Below are 21097 nucleotides of genomic sequence, written 5' to 3'. Positions count from 1 at the left end.
GCAATGTTTATCACATGCTCACATCATCATTTTGTGCATGTATTGGCAGTAGCACAAGCAGCATAGTAGATCTATGCCAAGACCAAATACATTCACATTGTCATGTACATTACTATGCCAATTCCTCCGAGAGTTGGCATTAAAGAAATGGGGGAAAAACAATGTGACAGGTATGAAAGAATATATATGCTGAGTTTCAGTTAATTTTTGTGATATGCTTAATCAGACCAAAGTGATGCATTATTATTAAAACGATAAGTGTTAACATTGATTCTGCTGGTAAGAATATATAGACACACATAAGTTCCGGGGTTGCTAACTTGAGAGCGCAGTTGCTACTTTATCAAAATAAAATGCATTGAAGCAAATATCAGCACTCCCACCCCTGTGTCACTGCTAAAACGCAACTTAAGTACAAAGCCTATAATTGACATAATCAATGATAGTTTAGCATTCATATACGTTACATCACAAATATAAGAGAGGTAAGATAGAAGAGCAGAAATACATGAATCGTGCCACCCCTAATAGATAGATAGATAGATAGATAGATAGATAGATATATAGAAAGATGTATAAAAGTAATGAATGTTTACAATGTAACACTAAGTTTAGATAAATCTTGAAATATTACTGACTTTTTTGTAAAAGAGAGTTAGAGTTTTTGTCACTAAAACAAATTCCTCGTATGTGCAAACATACCTGGCAATAAAGTGATTCTGATTCTGATTCTGATTCTGATTAAATATATGTCAGGGCTCTAAGGTAACTTTTTACATGGATTGCACTGAAAAATTTCAAGCCCACCTAAAAAGGGTCTAAAACTGACTCAAACTCGATAATATGTGGCTAATTATTTAATGCCATCTCCAGACCAGGGCTTGACATAACCTGGGAGTTTGATGTCTCTGTGTCAGAGATTTTTTGAGTCGCACCATTGAGAAATTAGGTCACACATGCAATCAAACTGGTCACACTCTAGAGCCCTGTATGTGGATGTTTAGTTTATTTTTCCATATATATATTTTTTCTTTTGTATTGCATTGTATAATACAGTACATACACAGCATGCTTGTGTTCATGATTATAAAATCTTATTTATTTATTAATTAATGTATCTTAGTTATCACTAGTTTTATTTTGATTTCCCAAGGTTGCTATCAGCTTATAGCACGTTAACATCACCAGCATGGTTATTGCTAATCTAACTTCACTGTTACTTGCTCTAATGGCAGATGTGTGTCTACCTTTGAGTTCACTAGTCTTCTGCCACACTACAATCCATCCTTGGGTTACAAAACTCTGGACTTTTGGTATTACTTATACTGTAAAAAAAAGTAATTTTACAAATTTTTGTCCGTAGTTTTTAATACTTCTGTATTTTTGAAATACTGGGGAAATTTGTACATTTTCAATTTCTCCATGTATTTCAAAAACACAGAAAATAACAGTTAAAAATAACTGGAAAAATCTGTAAAATTATGTAAAATAACAACATGGCAAACCTGTAACTGTGATAACCATACAAAATCCATAAAACCATAAAAAATTTTTTTTACATTAAATGCTATCACAAATGTATCAAAACAATATATGTTTTTATTTAAAAGGCTTGCTTTTATAGTAATTTTATAATTTTTTTAATTGTATTTTTACAGGAATAAATAACTTAAAGTAAATATAAAGTAAAATCCAAATCTTTTAAAATGTTATTTATGTTTATGTTTTTGTTACATTTATCAGCTGCTCGTTTTCTGAACAGCTGATATCAAAAAGCAAACTGAAAAGATGTCTATTATATTATATTGTGCACATCATCAACAGCTGCAGTACACAGAAATGAAGTACGTTAACTGAAAGAATTTTTCACATCCCACCTAGAAATTGCAAATCACCATAACCCATACACAAGAGAGTGTCCTTCATATCGTAAAGCCAGTAGAAGTGAGGACAACACTTTCATGAATCAAAACTTACAAGTATGTGTTTTCATTTGTATATACATCATTATTTACATGTGCAGCTTTCATATAAAAATTAACTGTCCTCCTTTCCGTGCATATAATAAGGTGGATAGGGATAACAGATAAAGCGGACACAATTTAGCAAATTTTGTGAGATGTAGGTGCTTACTCTTGAAACAATTAGTTGAATTACTGCATGCTGGTTTTGTCATTCTTCTTTCCTAGAAATCCTCAGACCAGACTCCAATGAAGACAAATCAGAATTCTTCCAAGAATAAAATGCATGTAGCTCAGATGTGTGAACTTACTTGTAATTTGTTCACCCTTTCTTAACTAATATCTGGTTAAGCAATAAAAAACTAATTAAATATTGTTTATCTTTGTTTTTACTTGTTATTATTTTATCTTTCAGGTACCCTACCAATGCAGAATATGTACAGGCTTTCTTGTTGGGAAATATTTCTTTCCTCATGAATCTTGAAGGAATTTCATTGAAGGACATTTTTTTTATTAATCTAATCTGTATTTTATTCTCTATGTTATACCTACACTGTAAAAGAAAAAAAAAAAGAAAAAACTGTAAAATTCTGTCTGCTTGGGTTGCAGAAAAATACAGTAACGTAATGGACAAGAACAATAACGGTAATTTTCCATAGCTAAAAAACATATTCTCTATACTGGGGCACAAGATTAAAAAACTTTCCTGTCATTTTTATATCAAATTATTAAAAAAAGACTACAGTGCTGTTCCATCACATTTATTACTTAACACTTCACACATTTCTATGCACATTTCTTTTTACACAATGCTCATTAAATATTGTATCACAACATGTCATAAATATAGCAGAATGCAACTTGAGTAATTTCACATTGCCAAAAACAGTATACACATTTATCATACTTTCATACCATTCACTTTTTGTAAAAATAGCAATACATTTTTTTTTTTTTACTAAGTATGTGTTCAGTTAATAAGAAATGTCTGGCTGTAGTCACACAGTGCTTTATGTGACAGCAATTTAAGGACAGTACCGACACATATCCACCTTGGTCTTATACTATTGGCCTGACGCTACTGTTCAGAAACTGCTGTCAGGTATGCCGCTGTAAGTCTGCAGCAGGATCCTATTGCTTTCCACAACACTGTCTGTAGATCCAGGACAGGAACAGGTGCAAAGCTCTAGAGCAGCCCACAAAACACTGCACAGACTCTAATATATGTGCTGAATGCTTACTGGATCAATTCTATCTATAGTTTAAAAGCCTGAGGTAGCAGTATAAGGCAATCCACACATAGTTACAAAGGATCACTCAGAATACTGGAAAGGAGGAGGCAAATTCAACAACTGGTGCATGATAGATGGAATCACCTTAATTTAAAAAAAAAACTTAACATGATTATATTAATCACATATTTTTGGTAATGGTATCAGTTGACTAATCTAGGTTATAAGGTCTAATCTAAGTTTCAAACTGTTTTCAAGGCAAAAGGTTTTTGTTATGGCTGTTGTTTTTGAGGAGCTGTGCTTTTTATTGTGGAATATAAAAGAAGGTATTTTGAATAATTTTAGTATCAGATGTTTTTTGTTACCAATTACTTCCATTGCATGAATGAAAAAATGTTTCTCAAATTCTTTATGTTCTATAGTTTATGTTCCAACGTTTATATGAAATAACTTTTATGTTGCATTTCTAAACTACTACTCGTTATGTCTACTTAATACTTATAACTCATTTAGCTTTAAATCAGGAGTTTCAAATCCTGGGGCCTCATTTATAAAATGTTGCACAGAAAATATCCTAAATTTGATCTTATGATTATCTCTCGAATATGCATTATTAGAATGAATGTACAAACAGAAAACGTGTGTCTCTTTTTCTGTTGTGAAATCTAGGTATCTGAAATTAAATTGCACACAAATTAAAGAGGGTTCAAATCACTTCCATGGTCACAGGTGTATAAAATCAAGCACCTAGGCATGCAGACTGTTTTATAAACATTTGTGAAAGAATGGGTCGTTCTCAGGAGCTCAGTAAATTCCAGCATTGAACTGTGATAGGATGCCACCTGTGCAACAAATCCTGTTGTGAAATTTCCTCACTCCTAAATATTCCATAGTCAACTGTCAACTCTATTATAAGAACATGGAAGCTTTTGGGAACGACAGCAACTCAGCCACAAAGTGGTAGGCTGTGTAAACTGACGGAGCAAATGCTGAGCCGCATAGTGTGAAAAAAAGGTTGCCAACTTTCTGCAGAGTCAATGGCTACAGACTTCTAAACTTCATGTGGCCTCCAGATTAGCTCAAGAACAATGCACAGAGAGCTTCATGGAATGGGTTTCCATGGCTGAGCAGCTGCATCAAAGCCATACATCACCAAGTGCAATGCAAAGCGTTGCATACAGTGGTGTAAAGCACACCGCCACTGGACTCTAGAGCAGTGGAGACGGCGTTCTTTGGAGTGACGAATCGCAGTTCTCCATCTAGCAATCTGGGTTGGACTAGTCTGGGTTTGGCGATTGGCAGGTACAAACAGTACTTGTCTGACTGCATTGTGCCAAGTGCAAAGTTTGGTAGAGGGAAGTTTATGGTACAGGGTTGTTTTTCAGGAGCTGGGCTTGGCCCCTAGTTCCAGTGAAAGAAACTTCAGCATACCAAGACATTTTGGATAATTCCATGCTCCCAACATGACGGTGCACCAGTGCACAAAGCAAGGTCCATAAAGACATGGATGACAGAGTCGGATGTGGATGAACTTGACTGGCCTACACAGATTCCTGACCTCAACCTGACAGAAAACCTTTGGGATAAATTAGAGTGGAGACTGAGAGCGTGTGACCTCACAAAAGCGCATCTGGAAGAATGGTAAAAAATTCCTATAAACACACCTTGTGGACAGCCTTCCTAGAAGAATTGAAGTTGTTATAGCTGCAAAGGGTTGACCGACGTCATATTGAACCCTAGCTTCGCCCAAAACCGACTGTACACCCAGTTTTCTGTCATATGTTTGCTCTATAAATTATTTCCAAAAAATCATAAATTATGAGTATTTGTCAGACCTTTGTCAGACCCCAAGGTCTGCCTTGACCTGCCAGTCTGCAACAGGATTGGCTAATAATTTTTCAAGTTACCAATCATTCATAACTTCTACTAGCTAAAGAAAAACAACAACAACATATACAAAGGCCATATATAAAGGGCAGTTTTTTCTAAACTTTGTCACCAACCTTTGTTTCATAACCCATTTTGGTAACACTTTATATGAAGCCTGTATTTATAATACATATAATACATTCTTAAAGGAATAGTTCACCCAAAAATGTACATGACTTTCTTATTTCAGACTAACTAATATTTTTTTATTATCTTGCCTCTTCCAAGCTTGGTAATGCTGGTGGAGGTTGGCCATGATATTGACTTTCTGACTTGATTTGCCATGTCATTTCTGAGCGTTTACCCTGTGTATTTCCTGATTTATTATTGGCCTTAAACTGTTTACTAATTTTCTGATTGTTTTGCTGCCTGTCCCTACCTCTGCCTGTGTACCTCAACCTTAAACTTGAACTGTCTCTATTTGCCCTGCTCACCGTTGATTGACCACCCTGTATGACCATCCCAATAAAACGCTGCAAATGGATCCCTCTCAGTCTGGTGCTTCCTCACAGAAGACTGAAAAAAACCTGAAAAAAAACCTTGGGAGAAACCAGGCTCAGTTGGGACCAGTTAACAGCACTTAACTTCCAGATAGTGTAAATTACTTATTGTTTGTTTGTTTGTTTGTTTGTTTGCGTGTGTGCGTGCGTGCGTGCGTGCGTGCGTGCATGCATGCATGCGTGCATGTATGCTGTGTGTGTGTGTGTGTTTGTATCAGGATCTGGTGATCTGTCCAGGAGCGCATCTAGGTGTTCTGGTCTCTGATGAACATAATCTCTGGGTGCTGATCCACCATTTAATCTGGATACAAACTGAGAAACAGAATAAGAAAGAAACATCACTAATATTAGCGTAGATGCCATTCTTTTTACAATGTAACGAGTACATTGTGTTTTATGAGTGTTCCCGGTTTCAGCTGATCTAATTAATGTAGCCTAGCAATCCTTTAACGGATTTGAATAATAAAAGTGTATTAGTGTATTATGTGTAAGATAGGTAAAAAAGGTGTGTCTTTAACTGACAGAGTGTGTCTGCTTCCCAAACAGTGTTAGGGAGATTTTTCCAGAGTTTGGGCGCTAGATAGGAAAGGATCTGCCACCCGCAGTCGATTTTGATATTCTAGGTATTATCAAACAGCCAGAGTATTGAGAACACAGTGTACGTGTGTAAGTGACAAGATTTAAAAATCTTTCTGATGTTTGATATATTTTAATTTGCTAATATGGTCATACTTCCTAGTTCTAGTAAGTACTCTAGCTGCTGTTTTTTGGACTAGCTGAAGTTTGTTTAATAAGCGTGCAGAACAACCACCCAATAAAGCATTACAATAATCTAACCTTGAAGTCATAAATGCATGAATTCATAATTTGGATATATTTTTAAGATGAAAAAAAATGGTTTTACAGATGCTAGAAACATGGTTTTCAAAGGAAATATCATTGTCAAGCAGAACACCTAGATTCCTAACTGATGACTTAAGAATTAACAGAGCAGCCATCAAGTGTTAGACTGTGTTCTAGATTATCACATGTGTGTTTTTTGGTCCAATTATTAGCACTGAATTTAGCATTAAGAAAGTACTCATCATCCGTTTTTTTATATTGACTATGCATTCTGTTAGGTTCTCAATTTGGTGTGTATCACCGGGCTATGATAAAATATACAGCTGAGTATCATCAGCATAGCAGTGAAAGCTAACACCATGTCTCCTGATAATATCTCCCAGAGGTAACATATATAGTGTGAAAAGCAACAGCCTTAGGACTGAGCCTTGAGGTACTCCATATTTCACTTGTGAACAATATTAAACCTACTCATTTACTGCTACAAACTGATAGCTGTCAGATAGATATGATTTGAACCATGCTAAGGTGCTTCCATTAATACCAAAATAGTTTTCTAGTTTCTTCAAAAGAATGTTGTGATTGATAGTATCGAATGCTGCGCTAAGATCTAATAGCACTAATAACGAGATACAACCACGATCAGATGATAGAAGTAGGTCATCTCTATTCCATGTGACAGAGTTAGATTTAGAGTATGATTTCGACAATGAGTTTGTCCTGACACATGTTGTCAAACCCCAATGGAGTTCACAATGTCCAAGAAAGCTAATCCTAATGCATCTTTTTCATTATCAACATGGATATTAAAATCACCAACAATTAAGACTTTATCTGCGGCCAGTACTAACTCAGTTAGACTACATTCTTTCCTTTTGAACTCTCGCCACCCAAACCACTTAGGTCCAGGATACTCTCAAGCTGCTTTTCCGCAGGGGCTATCCACTGAACTTAAATCCGAACTGGCCTGCCGAGATGAGGGGAGAAATCAGAAAGAGTTCATAGAACACACTATTCAGGTCGATAATCTCATCCGCATATCATGCGTCAGCCAAACTCTGGTCTCCCCGACATTGGAGAGTGCCTCTGCCACTAAACCCATGCAACTGGGTACCACTTACCTCCGAAGAACAGGAATACCAGAATCATCTCTTCCTGTATTGCGGCCAAGCCTTCCACATAAAGGCTTCCTGTCTGGTTTACCCTGCTGAATCTTGCCCGGTGAGTTCAACACAATCTTTTCAGCCAGTTCCTCTGGCATTCAATTATCTGTACAGTTAAATTTAGCAGGTAAAACCATTCCCACCATAGCATTACTAGACTCAGGAGTGGCTGGTAACTTTGTCTACTGCTTTTATTAAACTGTATAAGATCAGACTAACCCCTTCTTGACAGTGAAGGCACTATATCAACTCATCCTTGTTCTCCCCTGGCTACAAACTTGGTTATGCCGTTCGGCCTTGCATACAGTTCCTTGGTCTTCCAATTCTTCATCAACAATGTGTTCTGTGACATGCTCGATAGATGGGTCATTATCTATATTGATGACATCCTGATCTACTCTAACATCCTAGAAGAATATATTCATTATGTCAGAGCCATGCTGTCTTGCCTCATTCAACACCAGCTGTACGCAAAAAACAGAAAAATGTGAGTTCCACCAGACCAATACTTTATTCCTAGGATACATAATTAGCCAAGAGGGAGTCGCTATGGATGATCAGAAAGTCACAGCAGTACTAAAATGGCCTCAACCACAAATCCTCATAGAACTTGTAGTGTTTTTTTGTATTTGCAAATTTCTACAGACGTTTCAGCTGGAATTACAGCCTCATTGCAGCCCCGCTCACTACCATGAGCAAGCGACTCTCTCACTGTCTGATGTGGCTCCCTGAGGGTGGCAGGCTTTCAAGGATTTAAAAGTAAGATTCACTTCTGTCCCCATTCTCAGACATCCTGACCCTGAGAAACCTTTATAGTCGAGGTAGACGCCTCAAACACAGGGGTTAGTGCCATCCTCTCTCAGCACCATGTCACATACCACCAGTAGTACAATATTAATGGCCTAACCAGTTATGTGTTGTTAACAAATTCATCCAAAACTGTGATGTCTGCCAATCCTCCAAGTCCCCACAACTTCCTGCAGACCTTCCCCACCCACTGCATATTCCACTGCAATCCTGGTCTAACATAGCCATTGACTTCATCACTGACTTGCCAAATTATGGGAAACTCGCACCATCTTCACCATCATTGACCGTTTCTCCAAAGCCTGCCACCTCATGCCTCTACGAAAGCTGCCTACTACCCTTGAGACAGCAGAGATACACTGTAACCAGGTGTTCCATTTCTACAGCCTAGCAGAGGACATTGTCTCTGATTGAGGTCCTTGATTCACCTCTCGTGTGGACAGCATTCTTCAGTCAACTTAACATCGATGTCCGCCTATCCTCCGGCTATCTTTGCCAAGCAAATGGTCAAACAGAACAACTAAACCAAGAAGTCATCAGGTTCCCCCGCTCCTACTGCCAGCAACAACCCATCAAATGGAGTAGATACCTCTTCTGGGCTAAATATGCACAGAACTCCCTAATAAAGCCTACTACGGGTCAGACCCCTTTAAAGTGCATCCTAGGATATCAGCCCCAATTATTCCCATAGTCAGGAGAACCCACCAAATTGCCTGCTCTAACAGACTGGCTCCAAAGCATTAAGGAGGTATGGGATTTTGAATTTGAATTTGTATCCTGGACCAGGGCCTCACTGAGGACTCTTATGCAATGCACCCAGAGCGGCCAGCCCCCAGACTCGCTGTCACATGCCTCCTTGCAGAGGCAACCCTCACCAGTGTACTAAACTAGTCCTCATAACTGGAACTGATTACAAAACTGCACCTCATTACCAAGCCCATTTACTGATTAGACACACATAAAAGCCAGACCCAAACACAAACTTTTTGCGAAGACTTGATTTCTCATGACTGGCACTTTCCTGTGTATTTCCTGATTTATTATTAACCTTGGACTGTTTACTTATCTTAAATAGATGTTCAAAGCAAATGTTTCATATTACACATTAATATTTATGTAATCTGATATCTGCTTTTATGACTGTTTAAGTAAAAAAAAAACTGTTATTATTATTACTTATAGGTTGCATTTGTTCACTTTCAGTAAAGTAGCATAAGTAAAATGGCAAGATATGAGACTTGAGAAATATGAGAAATATAACCCATTGTAACTTAAGTAGATCAATCGTGTTCAATGTGTGTTATAAATTATCATACTTTATATCATAAGTTATAACAACAAATAAATAAATATTATAATGCATTAAAACTGTTCTTATGAATATTCATGAGCTGTTACAACATATTATAAAGTTATTTATAATTGTCATGAATCTGGTCCTCAAACTTCCATGCACTCACCACCGGATGTCACTCCCTCTCCACATTGACTCCACACCACACCACTGTTGTAGTTCACTCTGGACTTCAATTCCCATCACCTATTGCACTAACAACACACACACACACACCTCTTCACATGCTCACCAGATTACACAGCTGCTTCCAATCAGACTATCATTATAAAAAAACTTTTACTTTTCTTCTAGTAGTTTGGACTCAGATTATTGCTTGTGTTTTTGGTTTACTCCTCTTGTTTAGCTTATTCGGATGTTGTTTGGTGATCACTCTACTCTTGTCCTTTTTCTGTCTCATATCTGTTTGCTACTGTCAACCCTGCCTGTGTTTTGCATTCATTAAAATGTCTTAAGAATACCCTTATAATACATTACTAATACAGGCTTTACAGAAAGGGTTATTACTAAAATTAGTTCAGTCCAGTTAATATACTAAGATACTATGAATTAAATGAAAGTCAATAGCATTTATTTACATTTAGGTGGCAGCAAGTGTCTTAATGTGTGAGTTATTCAAACGACTTGATCAGATGGCTAATTCCCTCAAGAATGAAGCAAGCACTATTATGAATGAGTTAATTAATAAATGAACTCAAATGATTAATTGTGTTGCACAGAGATGCATGACTGTTCTGCTGTGATCTTTGTTTTGAATTAGCTTTTTGTTAGGCTAAGCAATATGGTGACAAGACCATTAAAACTGATTAAACTGTGCTGATTAAACTGATGTATTCAATGATGAAGTACTGTTAACTTTAACAAAGAAAACTTGTTCTACTCATTCCACTTGTCATCAAATAGAAGCTTATTATTAAACTGGTTTACAGCTGTTAGTGCTGCAATTTATTGCTGGTACATACAAGTGAATATGGTAAAGTGCCTTACAGAAATGATTTTAGTAACTCCTGATTATATACTGTGGGCTGCAAAAGTGAAGATATTCAATAAGATATTAGAACTATCAAAGTTAACTGGCTATAGAATTATAGAAACATTTACTCCAGTGTGTTTAGAAAGACTAAAAATACAATTAATCAAAATCAAATTAACTTTTTAGTGTAAAAAAATAAATAAAATTTGTCAGTATGTGTATAGATATCTTTAGCTACACTTCTAAAGCAGAAGCATGAGGACACCTCTATTTCTGCTATTCAGCTGTTCTCTTTTGCTCATCCAGTGCCAGTTCTCTGTGGTCAAAGTTCATATCAACTACTGGTGGATGTAGGCCATAAACAGAGGTTATAATTTCCCAGCATGTCCTTCTGTATTCAGGTTTGATGCTTGTTGACATCTATGGTATCTCCCAGTAACGCTTCTGCCTTTCAACTGTGATGATTGATGAATGGATTTGAAGTGTCCTCCAAGACAGACTGCCATCAGTGAAAACTAGCTGAGTACAATGACTAAGTGACCTGATCCTCACTAACAGTTTGATTGTCTATATAAAAAGAGACTATAATAGAATGTGCCCCTGATCATAATTCTAATTGCATTGATCCAATTAAATTTAGGTTCATATATTTTTGTTTTATGAATTTTCTCATACTTCCCAAGACTGTTTAGGAGCAAGTCAGCAGTTTAAGAGAGTGTGTTTTATTACTGCTTCAGTTTGTTTGATTGGGATGCTGAGCAGGTAATATAATGCAACAAAAACAGAATTAAATCAGTAGTACAATTATCACACTTCTAGTAACAGTAGTAACAGAAAATACTAAATAACAACTCACTGACAAAGAATATGCATATGAAAATCCACAATGGTGACAATCAACAAAATAAAATTTTGTGCTGAAAACATTTTCATGACTCCCAGTATACATTGCAGTTGATCTGTTTATCTGAATTAGTTTGATGATTGTCTCTATTGTTGAGGGTTGAATGATGAGTGCTGATGTCTAGATCTCTCTGTATGTTTTGCCATTATCTTTATTAACATTCATTATTAACAACGAAATGCATTCGTACGTGTGATTTGTAAAATGTATTTACTCCAACTTAACCTAAAACTATATTTTATTTTTTAACCTAAAAAATATTTCTTTATTAATGTATAAGTGTTATATTGAAACACTATAGTAAGCACTAAAAGAGAATTAATTTAATGAATGTTTAATGAATGAGTCAATCTTGAGTCAAAATCCCAGCGAATGTGAACACTGATTACAATAATGGTGGTTTGTTTAAATGTCTATGGGAAAGACATCCATGCTGCTTGATAGGATCAAAATCTATCAATCCCAAGAGATTAAGCAGGGTTACCATTTCAATTAAAAATTAGATGGTATCAGGGCTCTAAGTAATGCTGCATGGCTCTGCCAGGACTGCCCTTTTCGCATGCCATAGCTGACTTAAAAGGTGCATGGATTATGGTTTGCACTGAGCCCTATTTTGATCTTATAGGGGGTAATGAAATTGTTTTTTTATAAAAGACTATGAAAAATATCCCAACCACAGCAAATTGTTTCAGGATTCTTTCAGAAGGGATATCATAAAAGATCTGTTGCAGCCAAAACCTAGACTCTGCAAAAAGCAATCATGCTCCAGCTCCTGTATAGACAGAAGCTGGAGCATGGTGGCCTTACAGTTTCCTCTTTGACTATTTTCTGCACATATGGTATCGGCTTCAATGGCATACTCTAAACACTAGCAGCTGGGAAGTGCTCGTGTGGCAGACCTTACTACCATGTTCCCTAATTCCCCAATGTGCTGTCGCTAATGTGCAGGCAAATACTTATCTGTCTCCCAACCCCCTTCTTCTTGAGATGCAGGGGCTGTCTGGGTAAACACATGGAACCCTAACCATATGAGTACATACCTAAGGTTCCTTTTCAGCAGAACATATAAGTAAAGGACTGGTAAAGTAATGGATTGAGCGATTGTGTATACCACTCTCTAAAGCTCAGTGCAGTGTTAAACACAACTGTAGTGTTGTACACAAAGTTAAGTACACAAAGAACAGAGATGCTAACACATGATAAAGAACAAATGAATTTCCTGTTATAATCTTTGAGTATTATTGTGTATATTTTATTTACACTTGTTTTTTGCTTGTCTCCCTGTCTCTCCTTCCCACTGTTCCTTTATTATACTCCCAGGTTAACATCCTCATTGGACATTTCATGTGACATTTGATAAATCAGCTGATATTCTGTTTGAATGAAAGGCTCCAGCTTCCTTTGATTCTAACAACATCAGTGTTCATGCTCAGTCAGCCTTGGGCTGTCAAGAGTCGTTCCAGTATATGCTATTTTCCTGGCATTCCTTGTTCTCCAGAAGGCATTTAAAGCTGGCTTTGAGTCTGAAAGACAAACCACTAATGCTGGTGCGAGTAGCTGGCATCTCTGTGGTGGTAACAAGTCTCAAAGGTACATCTCATCTGTTGTGGCAAAGGCCATTTTATGTGTTTGGGTTTTACACTGCTCCCCAGCCCATGAGCTCCCCACTGCTCACCAAACTGCGAATCATGTAAATCAGCCGAAAACAACCCACTGATTGAGTAACACCCACAAGCATTTTCCAGAGAAAAACTTCTTGTGGTCATTGACAACACATACATTTTAGCTCAAGATTAGTTTCTCCAGCCATGTGTGCTGTCAGATTTCATTAAAATTTCAATGTTAACCCAACATACTTGAACCCTCTATAACATATCATCGCCCTCAGGCAACGGAAAGTTTTTCTTGCGCCCCATTTTCAGTACATGTTTTTTAAATGATTGTAACCAATTAAAATATTTGAAAAGTATCAAAGAAAGTAGTCAAATAAAGTATTTATGAAATATTTGTGTATATCCTCAGTATACCCATCTTGTCTGTAACCTACTGTAATTTTAGCTTGCCCTTTAACTGGGTCTCATGCTGTATGAAACTTATGATTACATATGATTATCACTTCTGTTATTCTACCTGTGTGTGCATGACCACTGAAACATGGCAGCAAGTAGAGACACTCTACAACTGAGACATCGGCAAGTGAAATTAAATATTAGTTTCCCTAATAGTTCTCCTATTAGAGACAAACAAGCTGCTGGAGGTTTTGTGACTCAGACCGACTGAAGGGAGCATGTTTTAGTGGGAAAGTGACATCAGCGTTTACCCTTTATACTAGAACACTACTTTCTGTGGCCTGCAAGAAAACAAAGAAATGTCCCAGCTTACTAAGATAAGTCAATCTATAGATCTTTCAGATTGCATCCATGTTATGATGTTCTGTGGTGCAGCGACAGAGCACAGTTCACAGACTTGAATCAGTTCATTCAAACCAATTGCCAAATAAGTCATATATGTGAATCATTAGTTAGATCATAACTGGCTCATTGTCTAGAATCCACAGATATGACTTTAATGCTACCGACTCTTCTTTGTCAAAACTTAGCACCCAGTACCCACCAGCCCCTAAACAAGGACAGATGACCTGTTGTGTGAATGACCAGGTCAGGGGAATCCCTGTTTGAAGAGACATTAGTCAGGGTAGAGAAAGTAGGGAAGTATGTCTGCTGGAAGACAGAGGGGTCTTTGTGATGCATAACACAGCGGATTCATATCCACAAGGGTCTCTCACACACAGGCAACCACAATTGTAGCAGACAGTACAGCTGTCTATATGTGTCTGTTAATATGAGTGCGTGTTCATAAATATACTCTTGTGCAAAGCAGAAGCATTTATGCCACTGTCAATGTATACCATCACTGATTTAACCTTAATTTAACCATATTTTGTCCACAATCACATGATAACTTTATTCTGAAAATCTAAACCTCCAAGAAATACTAACAATTTTTCAGAGTACTTCTCTGTGAAATCAGTCTGTAACGAATAACATTATGAAAAATGTATATTTCAACTGTTAAGCCAGGAACATTTCACTTGGACTGTGGCATTCAAATAATTCTATCACTGAACTGGGGATGGGCCACATCTGTTGTGGCTGAAGTTACCACCATATGCATCTTAAAGCAATGTCTCCTGCCTCAATCCCATTTCCAATTCCAGTTATCCATGGAAAGAGGCCAAGAGCTAGACAACAGAGCATCAGAATGTTTTCCTGATAGTCCTGAGTTCCCCTTCATTATAGCTGACATTCTTCCGCTTGCTCTCTTACTCAGTCTCTTACTAAAATTGCGCTGTTTTTGTTCATTTATTTGCTTCAAGGCATGTCATCTACAGATTCTTTATAATTTCTTGTTTTCTTTACTAAAAATTATTATGAAGAAAAACAATCTCTGTCAAGTGTTCTCTTACATTTTTTTCGGCATGTGGAAAAGGTGTTATAATTTAATGCATTATTACAGTAAATAAACATGGCTAAAATGTTCAAGTATTTTTAGCTTAATGTGTAAGTGCACAAATGAAGTGTATCTATCAGGCCACGACTCCAGAAAGCAAAGTACAAAGTAGTGGGGGTGGGGTTCATGTCCCCAACCCCCATCATTGCACACAAATTATTTACAAACACAAGCTGTAGTGCCTGTCAAATTCAGACAATTGGCTTTACAGTCTAACTGGGAATCTGCATGGCTTTATGTAGCATGTAATAATTACACAGCCCACCTTTCAGGGCTGGCTAGTATATGGGTTTTTTAAAGATATATATTGATATATTTTAATTAAAAAGCATTTATATTGATATACGATAATGTGATTTATTTATTTAAATGTTTAAGTTCTGCTTTAAAAAAGAAACTGTTGTTTTAGAATGTAATTTTTATATTTTAACCTTTTGTTGGTTATAATGTAGGTCATAGCTCAGCCTGTTTTCATAGCCTTCAGTTGTAACATTGCCTGCCCTGAGACATATATTCAACTCGGGTCATTTGTTTATCCAGGGCAGATCCTTTAGTCTTCATACTCCAACTCTCTAGGTTTTATGACCATTACATCACATTTATGTTCTCTGTAGAATATGTGTAAGCAAATTGTTACTTAAGATGTTACTTGTAATGTTTATGATCAATACAGTGCCTTGTGAAAGAATTCATAGCCCTTCATATTTTTTCACATTTTGTTATGTTGCTGCCTTATGTTCAACTGCTATAAATTACTTTACCCCCCACACTCCATACAACATACTGTCAGAGCAAAAACAGGATTTTTATAAAAAATACATTTATTAAAAAGAAAAAACTGAAATAGGTACATTGCATAAGTATTCATACCCTTAACTAAATATTTAAATTTATTTATTTATCTGAAGCATCTTTACAGTCTTTTTTGTTTGATGAAAGATGCTTTGCTCATCAGCAATTTGGCAATTATCTTTCAGTCTTCTCCTCCTCATTTCATCTCTCAAGCTCTTTCAGGTTTGATGGGGGCAGATGCACATTTTCAGGTTTCTCTAGAAATATTTGAATGGGTTCAATCCCAGGCTGTGGCTGGTCCACTCAAATACATTCACAGAGTTGTCACTCTTGCTGTGTGCCTAGAGTCAATGTTCTGTTGGAAGATGAACCTTCTGCCCGTTCTGAGTGTCTGAATGCTCTGGACTAGGTTTTGTTTAAGGCTATCTTTATATTTTGCTGCACTCAGTGTTCCTTCTGCTCTGACAAATTCCTCATTCCATGATGCTGAAAAACAGCCCCACAGCATGAGGCTGCTACCAGCACACTTTACTTTTGGGCTGGTACTCTGCAGGTATTGAGTAGAGCAGGTTTACTTCAAACATGATGCTTATAATTGAGCATTATCAGACCAGAGAATCTTTTTTCTTAGGGTCTGAAGGTCCTTTAAGTCCTTAGTGTGTTTTCATGTATCTTCACCGAGGAGAGAATTGAGTCTTGTCACACCGCCATAAAGCCCAGATTGACCAAATAAAGTGACCATCAGGTTCTTGGTCACCACAGAAACCAAAGCCCTTTTCCATCAGTCGCTCAGTTTGGCCAGCAGGCTCGATCTAGGAAGGGTCTTGGTTGTTTCAAACTTCTTCCATTAAGGATAACAGAGACTACATGCTTCTGTCACCCTTCAGTGAAACTTTTTTCACAACTCTTCCACAGATGTGTGGCTTGGCGCAAACCTGTTTCTCAGCACTTCAGGCTGTTCCTTTTGAAATGATTTTGCTCTGATATGCATTACCGGCCTTAGTTAGACCTTTTATTAAGACATGTGCCTTTCCAAATCATACCCATTCAATTTGCAACAGGTACACTTCACCCTAAGTGTACTAACATCTACAAGCAATATGAATGCTCCTGCTCTATAGTTATGGTGTATGGGATGTAGACTGATATGGAGGGGGTGTAATTTAAAGCAGTTTAACATAAGGCAGCAACATAACAAATTGTGTAAAAAAAATGAAGAGGTATTAAATACATTTCCAAGGAACTGTATATATTGAAATTGTTTAGGTACGCGTGTTAGCTGCATACTTGCTGAAACAGGTAAATGATCCATTCTTTATGATATATTTACTTTTGTACATAATTGCAGGAACTAATAAACAAGAACATATGTATTGTATTAGTAATTAAGGTATGTTCATATGCAAAGCATTTATCTTTATTCAGATTTCAAAAGGAACACTTGTCATTTCTAATATATGTTGGAATCCCAATCCGTCAAATGTTCATTATGTTCATTTGATGTTCACTAATGTAATGAAAAGGATTCAGAAAATTCCCGACATTAAACAAATTAAACAAATAACTATTTACATACACAAGAGATTTTTGTTGTAAGAATGTGTTGTAAGAGACACTTCAGGTATAAAAAATGCTGACTCGTTAGGTGATGCTTTCTTATTAAAATCATGTGATTTTAATACATTTTGATTGAATAGAATTCATGGGAATACTACGAAATACCAATACGATGGCTTCACTTTTACTATGTGCAATCCAGTTCTTTATTACAGATGAGTGGTTTTGACATATTATATCCTCTATCATATATTGGCATATAGCTTAAAACTACTGAGATATGATTTTTGGTCTATATCGCCCAGCCCTACCCTTTAGGAGTAAATAAGGAACAATGATGTTCCTTTTGAAAGGGAAAAATATAAGCATAACTATGACATAAATCTTTTTATTTTTATTATTATTATTATTATTATTATTTATTTTTGAAAGTGTACTTGCATGTTGTTGGATCTTTTTTTTGCTGCTTTGGACAATTAAAGGAAGAATATATGTATTTGTCAGGCAACTTAAAAATACATTTGAGTGGTCTGCACGGAAGGCTTGTAAGAAAAAAAAAAACTGAAAATATCATAGGCACAAGGCCTGGTAGCTTTTTTTAGGATTAGCCTTGTATGGTCTTACAAGGTCCCTTTTGTTGTAGAGTAATGAAAAATACTGTAGTCATGATCACATCAGTTGCACTACCCTAAAGATGGCCCCGGGATCATCTGCACATTCAAAAGTCTGTTCATCCATCAATCTAACATAGCTTGCTTCCAGGTCTCAAACCATAGCTCGGAGCCCCTGGCAGTCAGAGGCCTCCAGGGCGCTGACCCCATTCACCCTATGGTCTATAATAATTTCCCTTTTTCGCAAATACTTTTCATGGGAAATTGCACTGTCTGCTTCAATAGAACTGCATTCTATTCATGTCCTATAAGAACACTTTATTTGCTCTGCTACACTGACTCTTAACACCCTCAGTGTTAGTTCAGCCTAACTTTGTATTACTGAACCTCAACTACACATTTTTTTTGTTTCCATCTACTGGTTGAATTAAGCAATTTCAGTGTTTCAGCCCAAAGACCAAAGGCATATCATTCGTTTTCTAACCTGTTTGCACTAAAAAGAAAAGGAAAAAAACTAAAAAGACAACAAATTAACTGAGAGCTAAATACTGTAGTTAGAGAATATATTACTATTTAGTTGTTGTATAGGTAGGTATTAACAATAATTTGTAATGCAGCAAAATGTAAAAGTAGACTAAAATACACATTTTCTTTGCCATTAGACAAAAATTAGTGTTGCAAAAAACACTATTAAGGAAAATAATAATAGGACACTAGATCATGTAATACAGCAGCTTTGTCAACTGAGTGCCCCAAAATCATACACTCCAGAATATGAATTTTAAAATAACAGTACTGCCAAATTCAGTATGACATCTCTTCTATTCTAAACTATCAACCAGACTGATTTCAATCCTGTCTTTTGCATTCTAGTGGACATTGCATACCATCAATAATATGGCCAGCATTTACTCCTCAAATTAACTGGTATATGTTAAGTAATTTGTTGTTTGCTTGTTCTTTTTTATTAAACTTAGTATTACTCACATCTAGGAAATCATTTTTTTTTTTTACCAGTAAGTATTCAGTAGATGATTTTCAGTGGCAGTGTTTCTTAACCAAAATGTTTTAGATGTCTCACTAATTAAAACACCTCATTTAAACCTCTGTTTTCTTAGTGTTTTATAGGTCCATGTCTAAAGCACACTTGGAAGTGATATCGAAGGACTAAGAAACAATGATTTATAGCATAGTATAGTTTATATTATATAGTTTATAGTATAGTGTATTCCAGTTCTAGTAGCTCTTTTTTGTTAGATTGTATTACTGGTTAAAATACACTAGTATTCATTTATTCATAACATTTATTTTTTACCTGTCATATATAACAATTAGAATGGATCATTCATTGGAAATATTACTAATGCGATTAAAAATAGAAATAATTGTAGTATGTGTACTACAAAAATAAATTAAACAAATAGTCTTATTGAGTACTAAGAAAACAGGAACCCTACTTAATGAAATACTAGTATAAGAAATACATCAAATAAATAGTTAACAGTGCGAGTCCACCAGTGAAAACCAACAATATATATTTAGCCTATATGTATATATATATATAAAAGGCAGTACCTGGTGGGCAGTTGCATTCAGGTGCTGAGACTTGACGGGCAGTCCTTATTCTAACCAAGTGTTCATAAGAACGCTGTCAGAATCAATAGATAAAAGAAACAAGTAAACGCTTAGCCCAAAATGAACGGAGGTGACATGAAGGTGTACTGGCCAATGTCAGTAAGAAAAGATGACAACTTCGATATCTCTAGTGAAGGCTGTGGACGGAATGGGCTGCTCACCTGTGACAGCAGCTCGTCCACTCGCTCCTGGATGATTGAATTAAACTGATCCATAGAGATCCCACGAAACGGGTTTAAGACCCCCGCGCCACTTCCAATCTCCAGATCCACGATTCTGTCCTTCATATCACTGCTTTGAACACTCAGCAAACAGCAAAAGGCGAAGGACACAAGAGAAAACACAAACGGCATCACATCCACTGTAGCTCCAAGACAGTGCCGTCTCTTGCCACGGTCGGTTTCGTTCTCCATTTTCGCCGCGTTTCGGGAATCCTTATTTGCTCCTAAATCCTTCATGTCTCACCCTCGACCGTATACTACTGTGTGCAATCAGCAGCACTGTCGGGAGGAGAATGACCGACTCTGTGTATTATTTGAATTTGTCTCGGGGCGGTGCGCGCTCATATACTGAAAGACAGCGCGAGCGGAGACTGCTTTCACGGCTTGTACTAACCCTCTGCGAACTTGTTGCACTACTGGAAAGAACCCCATGCACGCGTTTAGCCCAGCCTAAGTCTTACGACGAATCCGTGATCGATTTGTGGTAAGAATTGTTAAACGGCAGACGAGCGGCAAATGCTTTGCGCATTCCACACAACCCTTTGAATCTCGTGAGAGGTTGTAGGAGCATAGAAAATGTTTCAGTGGGATTTTCCATTGAACGACGGCGTTCATAATTATGCACGAGAACTAGGGCATTGTGAGTAAATATATGAGGTGCTGTTGTTGTTTTAGTTACGTGTGTTGTGATAAACTACATCGCCACATTTGCCTAGTACATGTGAAAGCAGTTATGAACCTACATAACTACTACTACATTAACTAATTAATGTAAACAATAATATGAATAATAATAATTATTATTATTATTATAAATGTGAAGAACAAGGTCTACTGTAGCACTGATTGATTGAAAACATGAACGCTGTAAATTACTGCATAATATAATATTATTGCAGTAATCAAATGTGCATGTTTATAACACTTACGTCACCCTCATTTTAAAATAAAAAGAAATAAAAATGTTATACACAGTATTATACACAGACTGTCTTCTTTACAAACTCTGTGTGTTGAGAGTAGAAATGAGCTGCCACAGGACATAAACTCGATAAAACGATCTTGTGACCAAGACATAATATGACATTCCCAATAATTAACATAT

General features: G+C 36.6%; 1 protein-coding gene across 1 annotated transcript in view; it reads right to left on the bottom strand.

Annotated features, from left to right (window-relative positions):
• Positions 1 to 20517, bottom strand: part of LOC122347986 (collagen alpha-1(XXV) chain-like) — a 165041-nt gene extending 144524 nt beyond the window's left edge. Inside the window, exons 1-2 of the mRNA XM_043243221.1 lie at positions 19933 to 20517; positions 19712 to 19784 (exon numbers count right to left, since the gene is read on the bottom strand). Coding sequence (XP_043099156.1) covers positions 19712 to 19784; positions 19933 to 20229 — 370 coding nt within the window. The 5' untranslated portion in view covers positions 20230 to 20517. The remainder of the gene's footprint in view (positions 1 to 19711; positions 19785 to 19932) is intronic.
• Between the last annotated feature and the right edge of the window lie 580 nt (positions 20518 to 21097).

This window comes from Puntigrus tetrazona, chromosome 7 (genome assembly GCF_018831695.1).
Source record: "Puntigrus tetrazona isolate hp1 chromosome 7, ASM1883169v1, whole genome shotgun sequence".
NCBI classification, from domain to species: domain Eukaryota; kingdom Metazoa; phylum Chordata; class Actinopteri; order Cypriniformes; family Cyprinidae; genus Puntigrus; species Puntigrus tetrazona.
This window is presented reverse-complemented; position numbering and strand designations above follow the sequence as displayed.